At 34.5% G+C, this 24,621-nt stretch overlaps 1 protein-coding gene across 7 annotated transcripts in view; it reads left to right on the forward strand.

Annotated features, from left to right (window-relative positions):
• LOC128229674 (uncharacterized) overlaps nucleotides 1–24,621 on the forward strand; it is a 67,954-nt gene that overhangs the window by 14,123 nt on the left and 29,210 nt on the right. For 6 of the 7 annotated variants that reach the window (XM_052941454.1, XM_052941458.1, XM_052941457.1 and 3 more), the window contains exons 2-3: nucleotides 1,449–4,968; nucleotides 23,640–23,812. In XM_052941454.1, the coding sequence (XP_052797414.1) occupies nucleotides 1,668–4,968; nucleotides 23,640–23,812 (3,474 nt within the window). In that variant the 5' untranslated portion in view covers nucleotides 1,449–1,667. Of the gene's footprint in view, nucleotides 1–1,220; nucleotides 1,315–1,448; nucleotides 4,969–23,639; nucleotides 23,813–24,621 lie in introns of those variants that run through there. The other variant, XM_052941456.1, reaches the window with a different exon arrangement.

Here is a 24,621-nt window from a genome sequence, read left to right on the forward strand (position 1 = left end):
CGTGACTTTTTTATAAAGGTTTAAAAAATAGAAACCACATTGTCATTTTTAACTTGCTGTTTGCATATTGATTCCTGGGAAAAAGTAACTTTGTTTTGAAAAAGTTCAATAACTGAAGTGCTGGATCATGGTTTTTTTATTGATGATATCTGAGAATGTTATACAGGTAAAGCAGGCCATTATATGTGTGTTTGTGTCAGTTGTTTGAGTTCAAATTCGGAGATGAAAGGTGTTAATGACATCATTTTTATCTCATGTGTGATTTTGAAAACTATTGAAAACCTGTAGTTTTAAAGATAATTGATAGATTAAATTCATCAATTACTTTATTATAAACAATAACCTGTACGTTACACACTACAGGTTATTGTTTATTTTAAAGTTTACGTGACATGAAAGGTTCAAGTCTAATGCAGCCAGATAAACAATTGATTTTCATAAATATAGACCTCCAAATAAACATTAACATAAACTTATCTGGCTATTGTTGTTTGATATCTGTGTGTCTTAGCTCTCAAAATTTACTGAGGATGCCTTCTTCGGCCTTTATTTAAATATTAATTGTATAAAGTCAATAGATCATGTGCCATTCTAACATAATAGCTATCACTTTTTGGTTACACTTGACATGTTTTGTTGAAACAAGGTATCGATTACAGCAGCACATTATACCCCTTGAGTTCATACTCCATGAATAAATTAGTGCAAATTATTTTTGAGGTACTGACAGAACATTTATATCATACATTTTAGAATTGTAAAATAAGGTCTGGAAGGTCATTCATGTAGCTTGTAATTCCAATGCCTCTGTATTTGTCAGCATGTCAATTGAACTGTTTCGCTCCGTCAACCTAAATAAACAGAAATTGTAAACATACCTAACAGACAGACATGTTCTCGACAAATAAAATTGATGCATTTTCATTTTACTTTATCCCTAACTTTGCATAAGCCTGACACATAGAAAGAAATGTAAATAGATCTTTCTTGGTGTCTGCAACATAAAAATTTATGACCCAATGACAGTCGAGGAGTTTTCAAATTTTCTGCGGGCTCCATTTTCTGTACATTGCCGAATTTAAACTGTATTAAATATATACGTCAAGTTCAGGCAAATATTGAAAAGCTTTATCAATAATCAAGCAGATGTGTTAATCAATAATTTGCTCATAAAACGTATCAAACAAAGGCATTGTAGGTTGTAGTGAATACTCATTGTGATCTCATGCATTCATACAATATGGTGCATTATTATTATCATGTTCGATTTATTCATATTTCATATTTTTTTAAGAAATCTTACCTAGTAACAAGGTAAAGGATTTATACACGTTTATCATCCCACAAAAACTACTTAAAAATACATGATATCATTGTTTTAAACGAGATAAACTGAAGATTCGTTCTTAGAATAAGGTAAGCATTTATTTATTTTTATTTTTTTTCAGGTTGCCATTGAGTTGGAGGCAGAGCTGTGTCCCCTGATGCTTTTAAGATAAAAGAAAAATGGGAGACAACAGGATAGTTGACATGTTGTGGAGAAGTTATTGTGTAACTTTGCCCATGGAAGATACATAGAAGCTACAAAGTTTTATTTGTTAAAGCATAATATAATAATGTAAATGTAGAATTAGTGTATTGTAAAAAAATGTGGACTTTTTTATCTGATGAAGTTTAAACATTCATGGTTGGAAGTAATGGATGAAAATGTGGAGAAAACTGGCAAATTGATTAGTATTCAGAGAGGAGAACTGGTGAAGATGCGAAGGATGAAGAAACTGGAATCTGAAGAGAAATTGGGAGCTGATGTAGACGACAAAAGGAAAGCTCTTTCATTTGAAGAGCAATTAGGCTTAATGGAAAAGAATAATTCCAAGAAGAAAATGCCCCATGAAAAACTTAAGGATATTGAAAGAAGCAAGGGTCCTGGAATTCAGAAGATCAACAAAGTTCAAAAAGAACTTCTAGATGAATCAATTCAGGGAAAGATGCTGCGAAGGAAACGTCCAGGTCCAAAATGCTCAAAGAGTTTCGATTGGACATCTGAAGGCAAGGAGTCTTTTGAATCTAATTCACCTGATAAGCCTTCAATGGAAACTGTTATGGATCATTGTATGAGTAGATATTACAGACTTAAAAGTTCAAACTGGTCCTGTGATTCAAAAACAGCTTTGAAATTGCTTCGTAAGAAGTATAACTCGTTGAAACTTTTGTTTGAAAAATACCCAGTGATATATGTGCAAAGGATTAAATCAGAGAAGAAACATAATTCCATCAAAAAAAAGGAAAAAAATAACAATTCTTTGAAAAGAAAAGAAAGACTTATTCGTGAGAGTAAACCAGAAAGCATAGAAGACATTGTTAAAGGAACTAACACCACAGATGTTGATAAGAAACCCAGTATAGACTCATTAGTTGATCCAAGGGTGATGTCACTTTCAAAAGCATTGCAGAGTAATAATGCTGGAAAAGTTGGAATAGAAAAAACATTCAAACAACATACTAAAGGTGGCAAAATAAAGCAAGAAGAGTCAAAGACATTAAAACAGAAGAAAAGGACACCACTTGTCTCTAAACCCGATTGGTCTAAATTTAAAGAGAAGCTGAAAGAAGCAAATTCTCGACTAGTTGCTAAAAAGAAAGATGGGATGGTTGTCGAGAAGAATCTCTCCAGCTTTACCTTTATTCAAAGTAGTAATCAGTTGTTTTCAGCAAAAGTTCCCCAGTTCCGAATTCCTCGTAAACCTCCAACAATAAAAACTGAAGATGAAAAATCAGAAAATAGTGATGTCAAGACCAATACCATTGAATCAAAAGAAACAGTTAAGGAGAAAATAACTACAAATTGTTGGTCACAGAATAAGCCCAGTGTTAAAAGAAGCGATGATGAAGAGGTTTCTGATATCATAAATACTCATAATACTTCTTGGAAAAACAGACCTCGTTCTACTTCTTTAAAAGACAGACCCTTTGAAAAATTTGTTCTTGATGGTTATACCATTGAAATAAGTAGAGATAGTCCTTTAGATGCTGAAATGGAAGATCATGACAATTTTAATCAGAATGGAACTGATAATAATTCAAGCAACTATTATGAAAATGAGTTTTCAGACAACGACTCTGAATCTTGTAGTGTCAATCAAAGTGTAAAACATGACAAAGGTTCTGATAGTTATTTCGACATGCTTTTATCAGATGACATTGATTATGAAACGGTTGATACAACTATGAGTTCTGGTGGTGAGATTATTGAACAGCAAAGAGATATGGTTCTTGTTGAAGATGTAAAAGGTGGAATATTGGATTTTCAAGAGCTTGATATAGAAAATATTGCAGATGTGAGCAGTCCATACAGTATTACTGATAGTCCAATTCAGGTTGAAAATGATATGTTTGATCCTGATTATGAAAGTGATCCCGATGTTGGTGACAGTGAACAAAGTTCACATGAGAAAGGACATGAACACTTATTAGATATTGGGCAATGTTTATCAGACATAGGTCTTGAACAATTCAAACGAATGAATGATAAGGAATCTGCAAGAACTGATCATAATGCACAAGTTGTTGATAGTGTGATGGAAAACATCCTGCTTGAAATTGAGGGTAGGGATTTTTCAAGTGAAAAAGAATCTATTGCATCAAAGGTAGAAGATGTTTTAGAATGTATTGATAAAATGGTTAATATGCTTGTTACTCAAGAAAATAAGATTGATACTAGTAGCAACATTTCAACAATCGAATGTAATGATGATGCACTTCATAAGCTGAATAGAGAGTCTGAGAAAAAGAAATCACTTTTTGTAGGGGACAGTGACTTAGATGCAACATCTGTAGAAAGAAATGTGTTTGATGTATTTGGAGAAACATCAGGCAGTACAAAAGCTGAAGGTTGTGAAATACCATGTCAATGTTCAACCAAGGGGCATGGTACTTCATACAATGGAACAAAAGATACTACAGTATCACTTTTCAAGCCTTTTAAAATACAGAGAAAGTCAGATTCAAGTCTCAAGCTAAATGTTCTTTCCAGAGACAAAACATTCCTAGAACAAGACAATCCTGAAAAGAGAAAATCTCTAAACAGTAATGGACATGAGTTCAGCAGGGGTAAGAGAAAATCTGCGGACAGCAGTGGACAGCAGGAGTTCAGCAGCGACAATAGACAATCTCCTGACAGCAGTGGACATGAATTCATCAGTGACAAAAGAAAATCTTTTGACAGCAGTGTACAGCAGGAGTTAAGCAGCGACAATAGACAATCTCCAGACAACAGTGGACATGAGTTAAGCAGTGACAAAAGAATATCTCCAGACAGCAGTGAACATGAGTTCAGCAGTGACAAAAGAAAATCTCCTGACAGCAGTGGAGATGAGTTCAGCAGTGACAAGAGAAAATCTCCTGACAGCAGTGGAGATGAGTTCAGCAGTGACAAGAGAAAATCTCCAGACAGCAGTGGAGATGAGTTCAGCAGTGACAAGAAAAAATCTCCAGACAGCAGCGGAGATGAGTTCAGCAGTGACAAGAAAAAATCTCCAGACAACAGTGGAGATGAGTTAAGCTGTAACAAGAAAACATCTCCAGACGGCAGTGGAGATGAGTTCAGCAGTTTAACAACTGACATAAGGAAAGGGAAACAAACAGCATTAGCATCAGTCTTAGATGAAATCTTTACAAATTCTGTGAAACAATGTCACAATTTTGAGACATCAAAAGTAGAAGATATTTGTGAAACTCAAGGGGGAGAATTCAAATCACCTGCTAATGGAACAGATAATGAAAAAGAAATTAATGAAAAAGAAATTGATAAAGGTTTTGTGACAATAAGTTCTGAAACTAATTCATCTGCAGATATTGACAGTAATAAACACGAAAAGCAGTCTACTGTACAAGAGTGTACAGAGGCGTTAAAAGTGGAAAAGGAAAAACACCGATCTTGCAAGAGGGAAACAACCTTATGTTCCTATGGTAAGGTTCTATTTGATATCTATGTATTTAGCATAACTGAACTTGTAAAGCTGTTACTAAAAAGTTATTAACATAATAATGAGGTATTTAACATATTGATATATATACGTATATATGTATGTTTTATTCGTCAAGTAATTATCTTCTCAGGACGCCTTCGGATAAAAAAAGTGAAGTTTTTTTTTTAATATATATCATACTACAGTATGTTTAAGACCAACTGATAGCCGCCATCAAAAGGTGGTCATATATGTAAAGCAGAGTAGATCAATCAATAAGAATAATGCTTTAAGTATCATGATAAACATCTGTTTCAATTGCACAAGCAGTGTTAGAAATTGCCGCCTGCCCGCTTGCCCGACAAAGTAAAATACGGTCGGGCAAGTTACTTTTGACAGCAACTTGTCCGCCGGGCAAGTTAAAAAAATCGCCGATGTTTATACTTTGAAACGAAACTCCGAATCAGAGTATAGTTTGTTATGTGCTCATATCTTTTAGGCACAGGTTTTTCAAAGGAAAACCTAGATTATGAGCTTGGGGCAGTCGGTGGGCAGGCAGCAGTTGTTTTCAATGACCAAATAAATGTTTTAACATTTCAATTTTTGTTCAGGTTTGTGGTCCAATATTTAGCAAGCATTCAATACTTCATTTGCAGCATTTTGAGGTGTAATAATGTGTTAAGCAAATTTAAGGAAGAAATGGTAATAGATTTTGGCTATATGGTGATTGCTTTTATATTAAGAAAAATATTTGCATTTTTGTAACTAGGAAGATAATTATTTTCCCCACTTTTCACAATTTTAATGAATATGTTTATTACTTGAATGTTATATCATCATGAAACTAAATTTCATTGTTGTCTAGTCGAGAGCAGTTTGAAACTATTTATATTGTTGTTATACTTATCAAAAAAAAGCAAACACACTTGAAACTAAATCTGATGTAAAATTTGCTCAACTCCTTATTACATCAAAAGGGGTTTTAAAAATGTATGTTTTTATGTCCTGAAAAAGATTGCTCCTTTAAACATGAACTTATGAAACATATCACACAGATACCTTTTTTTAATACTATGTTTAAAGCCTCACACAGATACGCATTTTTTACTCCTCTGTCCAAAGCCTCACACAAATACCCCTTTTAATTCCTCTGTCCAAAGCCCCACAGATACGCCTTTTTACTACTCTGTCCAAAGCCCCACAGATACGCCTTTTTACTTCTCTGTCCAAAGCCTCACACAGGTACGCCTTTTTACTGCTCTGTCCAAAGCCTCACACAGGTACGCCTTTTTACTGCTCTGTCCAAAGCCTTACACAGATACGCCTATTTACTTCTCTGTCCAAAGTCTCACACAGATACGCCTATTTACTTCTCTGTGACAAAGACCCACACAGATATGCCTATTTACTGCTCTGTCCAAAGCCTCACACAGATACGCCTATTTACTTCTCTGTCCAAAGCCTCACACAGGTACGCCTTTTTATTCCTCTGTCCAAAGACTCACACAGCTACACCTTTTTTACTAGCTGTCCAAAGTCTCACAGCTACGCCTTTTGACTATTCTGTCCAAAGCCTCACACAGATACGCCTTTTTACTCCTCTGTCCAAAGTCTCACAGATACGCCTTTTGACTATTCTGTCCAAAGCCTCACACAGATTACCTTTGAACTTTTCTTTCCAAAGTCTCACAGATACGCATTTTGACTATGCTGTCAAAAAGTCTCACAGATACACATTTTACTCCAAAGATATATAATGAGGGGGCTGATGTGGCCACTTCTGCATGAAGGAAATGGTTAAGACTTGAAGATTTCATTGTATTTTATAAGTATATATTTTAAAAAGTTTTTCCCGAAATTTGATGAAATTCAAACATTATATTTATACTACCGTAAATGACTGGTTATAAGATGATAGGGGTTATAAGACGCAGGTAAAAACATCCGTTAAAAACTCAAGAAAAAAACTTTTAATCTATGTTTTGCATTTTAAGACGCATAGAAAAAATGTTAAAAGTGTCTGCCAATATCGGCCACCATGTTTGTTGACAGTGGTGATTTTCGTGAAAATGTTGATGGTTATTTTTAAAACCATACAAAGCAAAATATTCTTTCTGACGGTGTATCGTAATCGATAACCTGTCGAGAATGAAAAGTTTTGTAAAGCAAAAACCTTATATTGTATGTGTTTGTTCTCAAATTGTCAACACCTACAGGAAAGTTTAAAGAACGTGGCAACTTGTGAAAAAAATGACTTTTATCGCAACAGTTATCATACCACTGACAAAAAATATTTCGACAGTGCACAGCTACGCTGTTTTATTTGCAGGTTTAATTATTGTTTATACCAAAAAGTATTGAATAATTTTATTCGTACAATAAAGAAAATTTAAAATAATAAATGTTTTACAATACACCGTATCCCAATTTTCAACTGCCGTTTTAACCTGTAACAAACTTGATCAAGATGATGCGAATGACATCCCTTTCTACATAAATCTAAATTCATTTTATGTACTTTTACATTGTTTTGGTTTATAGTCAAGTTTTTATCTGTTGTGAATGTTTAATATTTGAAAGTAAATGTAAATAAGGTCAATATACATCAGAAATGACAACAATGTGTGAGTATACAATCATGTCACATCTTATTTGTAAACCCTGAAACAAAATGGCCAATAAAAAACTTAAAAAGTAAAACAAACAAAAACAGAGAACATTTTAAACAAAAAAAATGAGATAAAGATGTGTATTGCTTAGCGCCTCATTATCTATTTTGACCAGTGTACTGTAAGTGTTTATATTCATGGATAAGGAAATAATTACTGATTGCATCAGGCATCTTGAGCTTGTTACTAACCTTATGTCAGGGAGCACAAAGGCTTGACAAAAAAAATAACCTTGTTTAAAAGAATGTTCACCTAGCATACAGTTGACTGGTAAAACATAAACATAAGTATTTCAATGTAGGACATCTTTGCTGCATTGTTATTAGATTCCACCATAGGAATACATTTTGAAAGTATCTGTTTACTGTAATGCAGTGGATATGGTCCGCTACTGCTCGAGACCTGCTAGCAGTGCAATATTTTTACTTTTACTTACTACATTTCTTTTTAAATGCTCTTATTTCATCAAGTACTTGAGTAGCCTTTGTCCAATCATCACCACATTTGGTAAGAATGTGCATGGGCATAATATCTAGGGAAAAGTTTGATAACCAGATATATCGCTTGAGTCATTCGAAAGTTATCACCCTTAGTTATTGAAATTACCTTAAATTGGTCTTCACCGTTTAATCAATAATTTTAGAGGCTTTTGAACAATCATTACCAAATTTGGCCAGGTGTGAATGGCAACAATATCTTGGACAACTTGGTAAAGCAGCCATATCACCTAGTTGTCAGTCAGAATGTTAAAAAAGTCTGAGTGCAAAAAATTGAGCTATAAATAGGGTTTATTATACTGCTGTTTGCAATTTCTTTTTAAAAAGGTAAATAGCACATAGTAAAACATTTAAGGGTATCAAATTACGCATGGAAATATTCTTGAAGGTAAGCTTAATTCTTTCTACATGAAAACATAATATCACAATTATGAATTTGAATTTAAACCCACCTGCTTGTCAATAGGCAATTTGTTAGGTTTTTTAATTTCACAATAAATTTTGTAAAAAATCATTTTAATTGATGGATAAAAGGATTAATTGTATATGGTGACGGGTGTATTATGTTGCTGTATGCCATGGAGAAACAATAAATGCTTTGAATGCTTAGGTGAATTAAATTGCTGATATTTTTTCTCAGTCTTCACCATTTATTCAAGGTCATTGATACATGGGGTAAAAATCCCTGGCTGTATTTATTTATAATATAAGCAATACTGTTGTTATGATTCAGAAATTGTTTCTATTTCAATAAGCTGTGAAGGTACTTCCATTTTCTTTTATTATACCTCACGTGACCTGGCCATGTTAAATTCTCATAGCCAAAGCGTACAGTTACCCTGAAGCTTTTCATTGGATGATATGATTATGTTACTCTCGCTTTGGTCTTAAAATAAACACTCGGAATTTCCAAAAGATCGAGTCAACTTTTTGCAAAAAATAAACTTTTGGGCCAACACCTTACTCCCTTGTGATAAAAAATGACTGGAAACTGCTCAACTATCTTGTTCATTAAGGTTTCATTAATTCTAAGATGAATGAAGTTACTTATGTAAATATACCAGTAAATTTGTGAAAATGAAAATCTGTGTTATAAGACGCAAAAATCCTAAATTGAAATTTCAATTAACTGAAAACAGTTTATGATATAATAATAACACCGGAAAACTCCCTACACGAAAGCAGACGTAACCGGATTCAAACAATATTTGTTTGATATAATAAAATAAATATCAGATGCCATAGAGGGTGATTATCATGTTCACCCTCGAAATTTTCATTTTTAACCAATGAAATGTAATAATAACGCTGGAAAACTTCCTACGATTGCAGATGTTAACATTAACATTCTTGGGTTAACATTATATATGCTATCGACCTCCATGGTATCTCCTGTTTTAGATGTCACAGGTTGATTTTTAATGAGTATGTTAATTTGGCCACATAGGGGTTTTAATTTCTGAGTATTTGCAAGTTACAGATGAAATCAAGCCCAGATGGTGTTTGCAAAGATTATTCGGGCAGATATGTCATGCTGTTACCTGAAACTGATGGTGTTCATGAAGTTTTATATGCAAAACATTTTATTAGTTTAACAATGTTATAATTGTATGACTAAGTAGCTGCCTGCTGGAGAGTGTATGATATTATAGTAAATAAAATGATACAAAACGACATGTAAAATTGTTTTTTGAAGGCTAAAGGTTTTGGTTACATTGAATATGTATTACAAATGTTTGATTGTGTTCCTTAAGGGAGCAACAGCACCTGTAGGAATGTATATATTCACTCTGACTCAAAAATGCATGAATGATAATTTCTTATAGTTAATCATTAAAACTAACTTAAGTAAATCATTCGCATGAAGTCAAGCCCCATAAATGTTATCACATAGCCATACATATAGGGTAATAACAAGATAGAAGACACTATATTCTAGGGGCTGATAGGTCTTAGTTAATGAAAAGATCAAGGTGACCTTGAGGTGAAAAAATGGTTTTCTGTTGAATAACTAAAGAAAGCTTGGACCAAGGAACTTAATACTTGATATGCCTGTTGGTAATGACTAGTTGATGACCCCTACTGGTAATGACTAGTAGATGACCCCTATTGATTTTTTGATCAGTAGGTCAAAGGTCAAGGTTGTATGACCTTGAAGTGAAAAAACTGTTTCCGCTGAATAACTTAAGAATGCTTGCACCTAGGAACTTCATTCTTGGTACACCAGTTTGTCATGACTAGTTGATGACCCATTTTGATTTTGGGATCAGTTGGTTAAAGGTCAAGGTCACAGTATACGTCGCAGTGACCTTGAGGTAAAAAAAAATGGTTTCGGCTCAATTACTAAAGAACACTTGCACACAGGAATCTCATATTTGGTATGCCAGTTGGACATTACTAGAAGATGACGGCTATTGATTTTCAGGCTATAAGGTCAAAGGTGAAAATTACCTTGAGGTAAAATATCAGTTTCCACTGAATAACTAATGAACTCTTTGCCCCAGGAACTTCATACTTGGTTAACTAGTTGGCCTTGATTAGTAGATGACCCTTATTGATTTTGAGGTCACAAGGTCATGGCCACAGTGACCTTCAGGTGAAAAATAATTTGTTGGTCAAGTCTTTTTAGCTCTACTGGCCAAAGGCCAGAAGAGCTTATGCGATGGTAATGTGTACGTAGTATGTGCATCTGTGCGGCCGTGCGTTTGTGCGTCTGTAAACAATTGCTTGTGAACACGATACAGTCTTCAGTTTTGATTGTATCTCGATGAAACTTGTACAGTATCTAGATATCCATTAGAGCTGGGTTCCTTTCGAAAACCGCAAGATCCGCCCATGAATGAATTTTAAAGAAATGCTTTCTGTTTTTAGCCAGGTCTGCATGAGCGAATTCTATTTTTAGCCAAGTTTACATGTACATTTAAATTCAAGTCTAGAAATAAGGGAGACAAAATTAAGGGCTTTTTCTATAGTACCCACGGGTCCGACTATCGGACTCATTCCCAAAGCAAAAAATAAGATATTTTTCCCAATCTTCAGAAAAAAATCCCAATCCCCCCCAAAAAAAAAAATTATTATTTTTTTTTTGAAATTCTTTTTACCTGTACTGGTTCATTTTCAACATCCTAATAAATAACGTGATGTGAATTTTTTTTAGTAAGTGAGTTCAGAAATCATTGTTTTCATCACATTCAGAGATATGAAATATTATCTGTCATGATTTATTGCAATAGATATTTACACCCCAAGGAATGATATTTCAGGCATTGTGGGTCTTTTAAAGGGAAAATGAACTAATATTAAATAATTTCCTAATTCATGGGAGACCAGACAGCTTTTTCTTTTCACTGTAAAATTTCCCAATTTCCGCATTTTCACGACGCAAAATTTCCCAAAATGTCGAGGGTCTTTTTCCCAAAATGGGCAGAAAAAGCCCTGCAATTTGCAAGTCTAGGATTTTGAGAGACAATTTGCTTTTTGCTTCTGCAGTTGATTTTGTGAATTACTCTGCCTTGTTCTTGTTGAAAGCCCAAAGGCCATTTTTTAGCTTTAAGTTCTGTAGTTTGCGCATTCATCTTAACAAAATTGGTTGTGAATGTTTAAGTTATCCACCTGGTGTCATTACTGGCCACACCCAGGGTTCACAGGTTCGGTAAACATAAATCTGGAAAGGTTTGAAAATCTTTATGTGTGTTCATGCATCCACCTCAGCACAATTGATTGTGAATGTTTGTTCAAATTGATCAATGTTGTCCTAGGATGCCCTTGACTTTGACCTTTTGACCAACTTTTTTTAACTTTTAAGCTACAGAAATTTTTACTATGAGTACAGTTTTGAAAGCATTTTTTATTTTGTCAGATGACTTTTACTTGGCACATATTAAAATAGTTCATGCAACTAATCTGCTTACAATACTTTCTGGGCTCTGATGTTGAACGTGCTACGTTTTCAGGTAACCCAAACACAAAACATAAACTATATGTCTGTTGCCTTTTACCCATACATACAGGCTCTGGATTGATATCACAACAAAAGCCATGCCAGTAGAGCATAGGCCCTTTTGGGCCTCTTGTTTAAAAAAGCAATCTCTAGTTAATTATACGTTGTCATTTAATGTCACCATTTTTAAAAATATCAATGTCCTTTGTGAATTGTACATTAAATTTATTTGTAAATACAAACAATTATGAAACAAGTTTAGGGAAAATAATAAAGCAAGCCTTTGAAAAGCTTTGACACCTGACTGTTATGAGTTTCATTAAATGCTGTATTAAATGGCAAGGAATATAAGGTTATTTTGTATCACATTCATCACCAAAAAGGGAGGTTTTATTTATTTTTTTGTTAAAAAAGTTTGATGCTAAACCAGTAGTGCAAAGTGACATCATTGTCAATGTTTATTATATACCCATCATATTTCCACAATACATATCGCAAAATACGGTAGTCTGTGCTCCAATGCAATTTGGACGTATTGCACTCTGCTAATGTAATGTCATAACAAGTATGAGCTCTTAGGTCATGGTCACATTTAGTGTTTATTCACAATATAAGGCTGCACATAAGGACATAGAGTATGGTTGTCATGTCCGGGCTGTAACTTTCTCTTGTATGGACATATTTTAAAATAACTTGCCTCATGTGTTTGACATACCAAGTCGACGTGTCACGTGCAAGACCCTTGTCCCTACCTCTAAGGTCAAGGTCACATTTGGGTTTTTATTCACAATGGAATGCTGCATATAAGGACATAGAGTATAGGTTGTCGTGTCCGGGCTGTAATTTTTTCTTGTATGGACAGATTTTAAAATAACTTGCCACATGTGTTTGACACACCAAGACGACGTGTATCAAGAATCACTAGTGTAATATAAGAAAATACATAATGGTTGTACTACACTCAAAACAAGCAACATGGGATGAATTACTGCTTACCTCGGATCTAAATAACCGGTGCTGTCTATTTTTGATATATGATTCAATTGTAATTTTCTTTTTTGTAATTTTATGTTTAAAAATGTTTATGCATGGCTACTGAAGACATTCAATCTCCTCAGTTTAACATTTTTGGTACTCTTTTTAATATGCTTGAATAAATAAGAATCTGATATGTTTTATAGGTAGAAAGAAACTGGTTCGTGAAAGTAGAATAATGTCAAGGATATTTATTTTTATTTGAGGTGCGTAGTTATATTTCCTTTTGTATTGTGATATCATCTTTTCAATTTATATTTTAAATTGATTATGCTTCTGTTAACATTTCATGCTTTAATTATTCCTGATTTCCTAGTTATTGCTTGTATGATATTACAAATAGATGGAGTTTTCTCCTTTTGGATCTTTGATGGAGCTTTTCTGCCACCAGCTGCAGGTTACAATAACAATTTTTATGATAACTGCTAACCAGGGGTGTAGCAAATAAGATATGTAGTTCTGTCATGCTTATGCACCAGTCAATGGTAACCATGGCCCCCCCCCCAGCCGGAATTTTGACTTTTGGTCCAGCCAAGCCCGGGTAAAATCCCTGTCCTGCGGGGATTAACTGATCATAAAATCCCCGCCAAATGCACCCTGTACCCCAGGGACCCTATGTAAGGCCCATGTCCCCGTTATATTTGGAGAAAGACAAAACCACCACATTTACACAGCACTGCCGGGCGAATCCTGGAAGGTAAAAACACAGCCCATTTCCCCGGTTATCCCCCGTGTACCCCCGAAACTTTATTCATGAATGCCCAAATGCTTTCTGAAAATGGTCTACAGTACCTACAGGGAGGTAAGCGAGTGCCAACCATTTATTGATTGGTTGATTGGCAAACGTGAGAGAGCCCCCTACCAATATAATAATGATGAACTAATTTGTACATGCCTGCCTGTGCTCAACACATTCAATGTGTCTGATATACCCAATGTTGCTGAAAAAAAACAAAACTATTAAAACCTTAAAATGAATGTGTACTAATTTATAGGTCAAATTGAGGGATTTTAAAGGGACTATTCACCAGATTGGCACCAAAAAAAAGTTTTTTCAGTAACAAATGTCAAGACAATTACAGTAAAACTGCGATCGCTCAAGGACTGCGGGGACCGAGCCAAAACCTTGAGGGAACCGATGTTTCGAACGACCCGAATTTCAACTTTCCAGTCTGTTATAAAATATCTTTCAGTGTATTTTAAGTTTGAAGTCTTCAAACCGACATCAAAATTGCCATATTGCAAAGCAAAGTGACAAGAAGGAATTCTTTTCAGAGATTCCGATGTTGGATCATATGGTAGTGTTTATTCATATTTTTATTATTCATTTACATTTCTCACAATAATATTCTGTCATTAACTTCTCATAGTTATCTTCTCAAATGCCCTTATCAACTACTTTGGGTCATGCATAAACAGTGATAAACATTTTTTGACACCTTATCAAATTGCCTTTGAACTGTCATTGCATTTTTTACAACTTGCGAAATTTTAAACACCTAGCAATTGTTTGATGATTTTGGAACACGCGTTCGGGGGAAAAAGTGTGAAATTATGACCTCGAGGGACCCATAAGGTTTTGTGCATGATTTGTGGCATTGGGACGGATTGTATTGCTCAACTCCTTGACATTTTTAGGTTTTGATGCAGCGTAGGTATATTTTATATGAAAATAGAAGGAAACATGTTTGGGACCAAGCTCCGACCTCGAGGGACCGCCGGTTCTCGAACGACCCCTTGTTCGAACGACCGCAGTTTTACTGTATTTAATAACATGTTTTACTCTTTGATATCATAATTGTAAAGAAAATACCAAAATGTAAAAAAAAATAGACCGGGGTCGCCAAAATTGCAGTCCACAGTTGTATCCACTGTGTTACGAAGGTTTACGATATATGATAGGAATATTTAAGATATATACCTAACTTGGCAATATCATGTGATAACATTAACTAGCCAATCACACACAAGGATGAATTATACTAGGTATACATTCCTAGTAATCTTTTTTAATGGAAAATATGAAAGAATGGCGAAAATAAATAAATTGTAAACTATGTGGTACTTCAGTTAGTTTAGTTTCAATGCATTGTACACATGGATACCAAGTTTATGTCAGTTTTTGACAATTTTCTTTTTTTTTTTCCCTATTTCATCATATGCTGTATAGCCCCTTTAATATATAACAAAGGAACTTAATTATACTCTTAAGTGACATTGACGGTAAAAATGTGAACGAAAAAAAAAGATTACTTTTCTCTACTGGGGTTATATCCTTCAAAATTACACATTAACAATCCTTATATACGGCACGATAGGTTGGCATATTTTTAGCTCACCTGGGCACAAATTCTAAAGGATGAACTTTTGTGATAGGGGATTTGTCTGCTGTTAGTCACCGGTTTTCAACATTTTCCTTCAACTCACAACTTTGCCTCTGAAACCACTAGGCCAATTGCAACCTAATTTCACAGGAATGTTCCTTTGGCTAGAATTTAAAATAATTTCACAGAAATATTCAGGCTTATAGCCCATTATCAAATTCCATCAAGATATGTTGTGTTGTAAAAAACCTGTCTGACAGGGGCTGGGGCTAGTTTTCACTTTATGACTTTATTGAAAAATTCTTCTCAAACCACAGACCAGATCACAATTTCACAAATATTTATCTGCAAGCCATTTATCAACTGTCTTCAAGCCATGTTGGTTTGTAAACAACTTGGCCAATAGGGGGCCAGATTTCAATGAAATAATTTCACAGAAATGTTCAATTCCTTCAAGCCATGTAGGTTTGATATAAAAATTGGACAGCAGGGGGCGGGGCTAGTTTTCACTGTAGGACTAAATGGAATACTATAAAAATCTTCTCCTTAGAATCAAAATAATTTTTCAGAAATTCCCATGGGACCCCTTATTTAGTTCCATGTTGGTTCATAAAAGGCTTGGCCATCAGGTGGTGGGGCTAATTTTCACTATATGACTATATGGGAAAAATGGCTACACCTAAAAATCCTTTATTTGTTGTTGGAAACCACTTTCCCATTTGAAAATAATTGCATACAGTTGTTCCGCTGCTAAACTTGAACCATTTACTCAGGTGCATGAGCTAAAGGGCCATCTCAGTGGCCCTATTGTTTTGTATTTCCGCGAAATGTAAGCTATATGTCAATGTCAGCATGCTAAAGAGATTTGAGGCAAAAATCCCCTAACTTGTACGTGTTAGTTTGGTATAGCCATATAAAGAAGTAGAAGAGTTCTTAGGTTTGTTTAACTGACCCTGCATGTTAAAGCAATTTTAAGACAAAAAAAGAAACTTAAGTACACAGAAAATAGAGGTTTGTATAGAATCAAATCCATAAGTTCTACAATGAATATGTGGGTTATAGTGTTGGTAATGCTAAACAGATAAAAATCTGGGTAGACCAGAATCAAAATTTATAATGGTTCTTCCGACAGCTAGTTTTTCATTGTTTTTATGTCTGAAATGCTTATAAATAATTCATTATTTTTCAAAACAGAAGCCATTGACTTTTTACTTGAAAATTCACTATATGCAAGTTTTAATAGATTCTTTTATCTGTCTGCTTTTAGGATGTTTGTTTAAGTGTTATATTATTGATGAGAATGATGATGGAAGTTAATGTACACAACTGTTTTGTAGCCATATATTGATTGGAGGCTATGGAAGTATAATCGTTCAGTACCTGAGTATAGTGACAACAATGAATTATTTTAGCAGTAACATGTCTGGGATAACTAACAATGATGGTAATATACATTTTCTATCATTCTTTAGTGATTTTATATATATTGAGAGCCAGACCTTTGGTGTGTTGCTCAAGCTGTTCGCTATTGAACACTATTATTTAAACTACCAATTCCTATGCAACAATACGTTAACAGAGAGCGCCACCTAGTTCAAGTGGCTTGATATTACCTGCTCTTCTTCTATTGGTTTATTAAGGTTATTTTTAACTGGATAGTGCAATTTTAATTCAGGTCATTGCTATGGTCAAGAGGGCTCATATGTTATACTTTCAAAATGCACTATGTCTACGCAACTCATCCCTGAAGGTTTCAGCTCAAAGGGTCAAGTTCACAAGGTCATTTAGAGATTATTGGTCAAACCAACTAGGAACAGTCAAGTAACTTTAATGTTATTTGTTTGAACAACATATCACCATATTTATGAAAGGATCCCCAGGGGATTTTGTTATAGAATTCCAGGGGAATCCAGAGGAAATCTGATTTTAAATAATTTGACATAGATGATCTCAACTTCTAGTGGATATTTGCAAGGTCCTGAGTTCGAAGGTCACAGTCATACTTGAAGGTCATTCTTTTGCTGCATGGATAAGCTCTAACCCCACTTTTTGGTACACGTTATTCAGGGGCTTTTGAAGGAGTACTTAGTAGAATGTAGCTTTAATTAAGAAAGTGGTAGGCAGTATGTAGAAACACTAAATTTGGCAAGATTCAGTAGGCTGACACCAAAAATAGTTAATGATTGTTTTTGATTAACGCTGGAATCAGGTGGAAAATGAGAGATAATAGGTTATGCAAGAGGAGGAGGTTTATGTCCTGTTAAATGTAGGGGATATCTAATTAAGTGCTTTAAAGGTTTGAGCCATAGATAACGTGTTGGCTCTTTATTTCCTTAACCTCAAAGAATTTTCGTTAAAATTAAGTAAATTGTTCACATTGTTGAGACAGCGTGCATCACCAACATTCCAAGCATGCCACCTCATAGTCAAGGTCACAGTTCAAGGTCAAAGCCTTATTTTTGTGTATACTTTTGTGTTTGCTCTGTATCTCTAAAATACAACCCTTGAAGGATTTTCATGAAACTTGGTTCAAAAATAAATTTATACCACATTCAGATCAAGTGAAGAACTCACACTCAAAGTATGCATGTTGAAGGTCAAGGTGACAGTTCAAGGGCAAAGGTTTGAGCCATAGATTTTTTTGTTGGGCTTCGTAACATAAATGGTAAAAAAATCCTTTTGTATTGCTTAAAAAATTGTAATAACCCTTGATTCATTACTATAAATACAGGTCTCATTTATGGGTTGTTTCTATATTCATGAGAATAGGACAACACAGTGAGTTCATATGGTAATTTAGCACACCATGAACTAAACAAGCTGTCTGTTACACTTTCATATCTGCTCTACTTCTGTTACAAGACTTCAATGATTTTGTAACTCTTAATAAATGTGACCAATGTTCATCTTATCAGCACAACACCCACAATCTGCTCCATATATCTGCAAATGTCAAATGTTTTGGAACAGTATGCGATAGGCATTGGGGGAGAAAATCGTTTTTGTTTCTGAGTCTAGTTTGAGAACAGTACTTTAAAAGATAAAGAAGTCAATATAGTTACATCTATCGAGATGTATCATTTATTATATATTAGTACAAACTTGGTTGAATACCACAATCAAATCAAAAAGGTCAAATTCATTTTGCTGAATGAAAGCAGTTTTTCAGGAATGTAACAACTGATTCAATCATTCTGTACATGTATTGAAACTTGTACGTATTTTAAAAACAAAAATGAGAGCCAATGTACAATATTAAAGACCTTTGGCAATTTTTTAAGCCTCACATTCAGCTGCATGTTACTACTGTTTGCAAATAAACTCAGCAATATGGGCGTGTCAGTCACTTAAACATATCACATCACATTGCCATAACAGTCATGACTCACTTATGGTTTTGTAAAATGCACCTTTTTTATGACGAAATAAAGAGTGGCAAATCATTAGAAAAATTAAAACTGAGATACTTTACGCTGGAACCCTTTAACAAATGTTGATATATGTTATTGTTGATATGTGTTATATTGTCTGAAGTCCATGTTTTTGAATAGCTGAAGGTTAAGTTATCCTTGTGTTTGTTTATGAGTCCTAGGGTTTGCTCCCCTCTGAAATCAGAATATTTTTTCAGCTCACCTTAGCGGTTAGGCTGAGGGTGAAGTATTAGAATCGATGAATGTCCATCGATCTTTCACACTTAGATTGTTAACACTCGAGTGGTCACATTTTTAGCTCGACTATTCGAAGAATAGGTAGGCTAACTACTTGCCCCAGCATCGGCGTCGGCGTCCAGTTAAAGTTTTAGGGCAAGTTGGGATTTTCACTTATAAGTCCAATACCCTACATTCAATTGACTTAATACTTCACACAGTTGTTCAGGGTCATCACATGATGAGGTTAGATAACTCCATATTATTCTTTACACAGATTATGGCCCCTGATTGACTATGGAACTTAGGTTAAAGTTTTAGGGCAAGTTGGAATATTTATTAATAACTTCTATATCCTTTGTTTAATTGACTTAATACTTCACACAGTTGTTCAGGACCATCACACAATGAGGTTACATAACTCCATATTATCCTAAATACAAGTTATGGCCCCTGATTGACTTAGGTTAAAGTTTTAGGGCAGGTTAAAGTTTTTGGGCAAGTTGGGATTTTCACTTTAAACTCTAATACCATTCATTCAATTGACTTCATACTTCACACAGATGTTCAGAGCCATCACATGATAAGGTTAGATAACTCCATATTATCTTTTATACAAATTATGGCCCCTGATTGACTATGGAACTTAGGTTAAAGTTTTAGGGTAGGTTGGGATATTGTTTAATAACTTCTATACCCTTCATTCAATTGACTTAATACTTCACACAAATGTTCAGGACCATCACCCAATGAGGTTACATAACTCCATATCCTTAATACAAGTTACGGCCCCTGACTGACTTAGGTTAAAGTTTTAGGGCAAGTTAGGATTTTAATAAAAAAACTTCTATACCGTTCATTAAATGCACTTAATAAAATTCAAAATTATTTACGACCATCTTACAACAAGAAACATAACTCCGTTTTAAGCCTAAATACGAATTATGGCCCTTGAATTTTTTTTATTTTTTTTTCCTTTGAAAGGCATATTTGTATATTCTTAACCAGATTTTCATACCGGGAAATCAAGTTATTTGATTGACTTGCATCGTTGTTTGGGCGGGCTGGTGGGAGGGCAGCATCAAAGTCACCTTATTTATCGAATAATTTTAGTTAGGTTTGACATAAAGAGTCCAAACTTGGTATTATTACATCGTTATTGTATTCTAAGTCAAAGCGGCGTAGTCGAGAGCGCTGTCTTACGACGGCTCTTGTTGTCTCAATTGTCACAAAGCTTGGTCAGGGTGTTTGTCTCAGTAATTATTCGGACAAGTTCGAATATGGGTCATCTGGTATGAAAAACTAGGTCACATGACCCAAAAATAGAAAAATCTTGTTAACAGTCTAGAGGCTACTTTCGCAGTGCAAATATCCTGGAAATTTGTCAGAAAGTTTGTTCATTGATTTCTAGCTCAAGTTTTAATATGGGTCATATGGAGTCAAAAACTAGGTCACAGAGCCCAAACACGGAAAAACCTTGTTAACACTCTAGAGTTAACATTTTCAGCCCAAATATCCTGGAAATTTGTCAGAAATGTTGTTTCGTAGATTTCTAGCTCAAGATGTAATATGGGTCATCTGGGGTCAAAAACTAGGTCACAGAGCCGAAGTTTTGAAAAACCTTGTGAACACTCTAGAGGTAACATTTTCAGCCCAAATATCCTGGAAATTTGTCAGAAAGGTTGTTTTGATCACTATTAAGTCAAGTTTGAATATGGGTCATCTGGGGTCAAAAACTAGGTCACAGAGCCCAAATATGGAAAAACCTTGTTAACACAAATGTTTAGACCATTTTACATGTGAGCGATCTAGGGCCATTATGGCCCTCTTGTTTATACATGAAGCATAGATTTTTTGGAATTTCTGTATCAAAGAGTTCAATAGTTATAATATAAGTGCTTTCAGATGCATTAAATCCAGGAAAAATATTGGTACCAAAACATGAGTGCATGAGTCCCTTTAATTGGCAGGTTGAAGAGAAACTATTGCAAACTATACATGTATGGATGTATGTGGGGTATTCATCATCTCAGCCCACCTCTTCAGTAGTTAAAGTTCAACTTGACATATGTTAAAGAATATACTAAATAGCTGACGGTTTGGGTGTTTCTTTGATTGACTAGCCATAGATGTTGCTTTTTTTTTTAATTTCACTCGCTGGTTTTTGTTGGTGCAAAAGCCACAATCATTCAAGCATGCTACATTCATTTGCATTTAGTCTTAAAACTAGGGCTCTTAATTTGCGTATTCTAATTTATTTTTTATTTTTTCATAACATATTTGCGTATTTTAATGACAAGGCATCCTTGCAATCAAGCTATATAACTATGGCACTTTTGAAACATAAAAAATGAATGTTCACGATACAACAACCTGCTAATATCCACTTAAAGCTGCACCCTTACAAATTGAACGTTTTGACAACTTTTTTTATTTTTTGTCTTGGAAGGAGCAATTCTTTGCGATCTGATCTTTTGTCAGCAGTCTTTCATTACAGGTTAGCAGATATTTACGCAAACATTTTCTAATTACAAGACAAAAAATAAAAAAGTTGGAAAAACGGTAAATCTGTGAGAGTGCAGCTTTAAATTATGTCAGTAACGATGCATGCATTCAATTTGAAACCTCCATCATTTTTTCTTTTGAAGGTCTGTTAATTTATATTTTATTAAAATATTATAAAAGGCTTCTTTAATGTTTTAAAAGTTATAATATGAAAAAGCAAAAAGATAAAACAGTGAAAGAAGAATTGCTTTTTTGCGATGGTAATGTTTACGTAGTATGTGCATCCGTGCGTCTGTAAACAATTCCTTGTTAACACGATACAGCCTTCAGTTTTGATTGTATCTCGATGAAACTTGTACAGTATCTACATATTCATTAGAGCTTGGTTCCTTTTGAAAACCAACCAGATCCGCCCATGCATGCCTAGATTATTGGCATTGATAGTATAAAAAATCAGTGCGTCTGTAAACAATTCCTTGTTAACATGATATAGCGTTCAGTTTTGATTGTATCTTGATGAAACTTGTACAGTATCTAGTTCTTTTTTGAAAATCTTATTTTACTTTTATAATATGAATTTGAACAGCTCTCTTTAAAGAGACTAGACACCAGAAAATCTGTAAATACAGTGTTTCCTCAAAACAAGCCTAGAATTGTCAATGTGGGCTAGTAGGGGGCCGATGCATGATGGAAAGAACACATGCAACACTCATGTTGCTCTCGCATTTGAGTTTCCCTGTTTAAAAATAGCACATAATGGTTTTCGAGTTAAAATTATATTGGTTTATGAGTACAAATAAATAAACCGACGCTATTTTTAAACTTACAAGGATTTACGTTGTAAACAACCCCAGTAAATTTGGAATTGGAAAAATGCATAAAAACTGCGAAAGATACAATTGTGTCATACATCATTAAGAAAGATCCATTAATTTGTACACAACTATATCAATTTTAAGTAAGTTTTTTACTAATTTTTTTTCTTGCAATTGTATCATTAGGTGTTTGGTATGAACATCTTATTAATCATCCACAAATACTTTTTTTTATCAAAAAAAATATTAAAATTTGCCATCAATGTTTATTTCCATGGATATTCATTGTGAGTCCACTGTCCATGTTCTCTGTCAGCCTACTATCATTTGGTCCATTCCATGTTTGTATCTCAGCATTCGCATCCAACCTGCATTTTTAATAGCACTGATTCAAGCAGTGAATGATTTTGGCGATTACGGACCAAAAGCTTGGAAAACATTTAGAAACAGTGGCAAAAAAACATTCTATTGTAAAGCTAAGCATGCGTAGAAACTTTTGCATTTATCTTTGCTCAATTTGAACATAAATTTGACATAACATTCTAATAAAGCTTTTTTATAATGCATTTCAAACATTTATAACTGTAATTGTAAAACAATTGAGGCTATTGAAATAAAATGAGATGACATTTCAAACTAGAAATACAGTTTTCTTTATTTCACCTCAGAAACATGGAATTATGGTTTCATTTTTGATGATAAATGTGTAATACAGGTGCTTTATAAATATGATCAGATGACATATCCCACTGTAGATGTGATTTTCTCTTCTTTTTCGAAACATGGAAAATAGTTTAGTTTTGAAATAAAAATGCGATACACAGATGAGGACTAGGATGAGGACAGTGTGTAAATGGAATACCATGGCAGTACATTCAAATGCAATATCTTGTTAAAAATATAAGGTAGAGAATATAATTGTAGTGTTTTCAGCCCTTTGATTATAACAATCTTAGCAATGTGTTTAAGTAATATGTTGGGCCTAACATAAAGGTATGCCATGTTGTGTGCATCATGTTTGAAAGAAAAAATTAATGGACAGCAGCAATGGTGCAATCACAGATAAAGGCAGCTGATAAGCCTTGTTTTAAATACTTTTGAAGCCTGTAAGCTTGTGTTTGAGCATGTGTATCATGGGCTACTGTATGAAATCAAATTTTCATGGCTCAATCTCAGTCTGATTTCCACTGAATTTTCATTAACACCCTCAATTAGACACTACCTACTCTTCCTGTTTCAGACTGGTTGAGCAGCGAGGAGAGTGATGCCCGTTCTGACTCAATGGAGCATACCGAGGAGAGGCTGATGCAGGATTTCCCAAATCACAACTGGCTTTTCAACAAGTACCAGCTGGAGATCTCAGAACCATCTCACCATGACATGCCGCTTGGGAAGCCGCGCAGGAGGAGGAAGGTTGGTTCCCTTGATGATTGTGTTTCCCAAGGGTCATGAGCTTTTAACACTCCTACGCACAGGGTACAGAAGGTAGAAAAATCACCTGTCTATGTGCTTATCAAATATTGCTCCTTCTGAGCCACTGTGCGCAAGAGTGTTTACATATTCGTTTTGACAATCTGATTAGAATCATAAACAGACTTACATGATGTGTGTACAACAAGTGCTGTGGTGCATGTGCATGTATTGTCTAGATGAGTTGGTATTATCAGAGTTGTTGCACTTTAATTAATGAAATTGGTATACTTTAAGAGATTACTACTATATTATTTACGGAGTACAACTTTATGAAGCCAATATCAATCAAAACTTAAAATTGTGAGCTCACAAAAGAAAATCTCATATTTAAGTTGTGCAATTTTTTTTCATAATTGTTTGTTATTAGCTCGACTATTCGAAGAATAAGGAGGGCTATACTATTCACCCCAGCGTCTGCGTCGGCATCCGGTTTAAGTTTTAGGGCAAGTTGGAATTTTCACTTATAAGTCCAATACCCTTCATTTAATTGACTTAATACTTCACACAGTTGTTCAGGGCCAACTTCACACAGTTGTTCAGGGCCATCACATAATGAGGTTAGATAACTCCATATTATCCTTTATACAAATTATGGCCCCTGATAGGCTATGGAACTTAGATTAAAGTTTTAGGGCAGGTTGGGATATTTATTAATAACTTCTATACCCTTCGTTCAATTGACTTAATACTTCACACAGTTGTTCAGGACCATCACACAATGAGGTTACATAACACCATATTATCCTTAA

Source organism: Mya arenaria, chromosome 4 (genome assembly GCF_026914265.1).
Source record: "Mya arenaria isolate MELC-2E11 chromosome 4, ASM2691426v1".
NCBI classification, from domain to species: Eukaryota; Metazoa; Mollusca; class Bivalvia; order Myida; family Myidae; genus Mya; species Mya arenaria.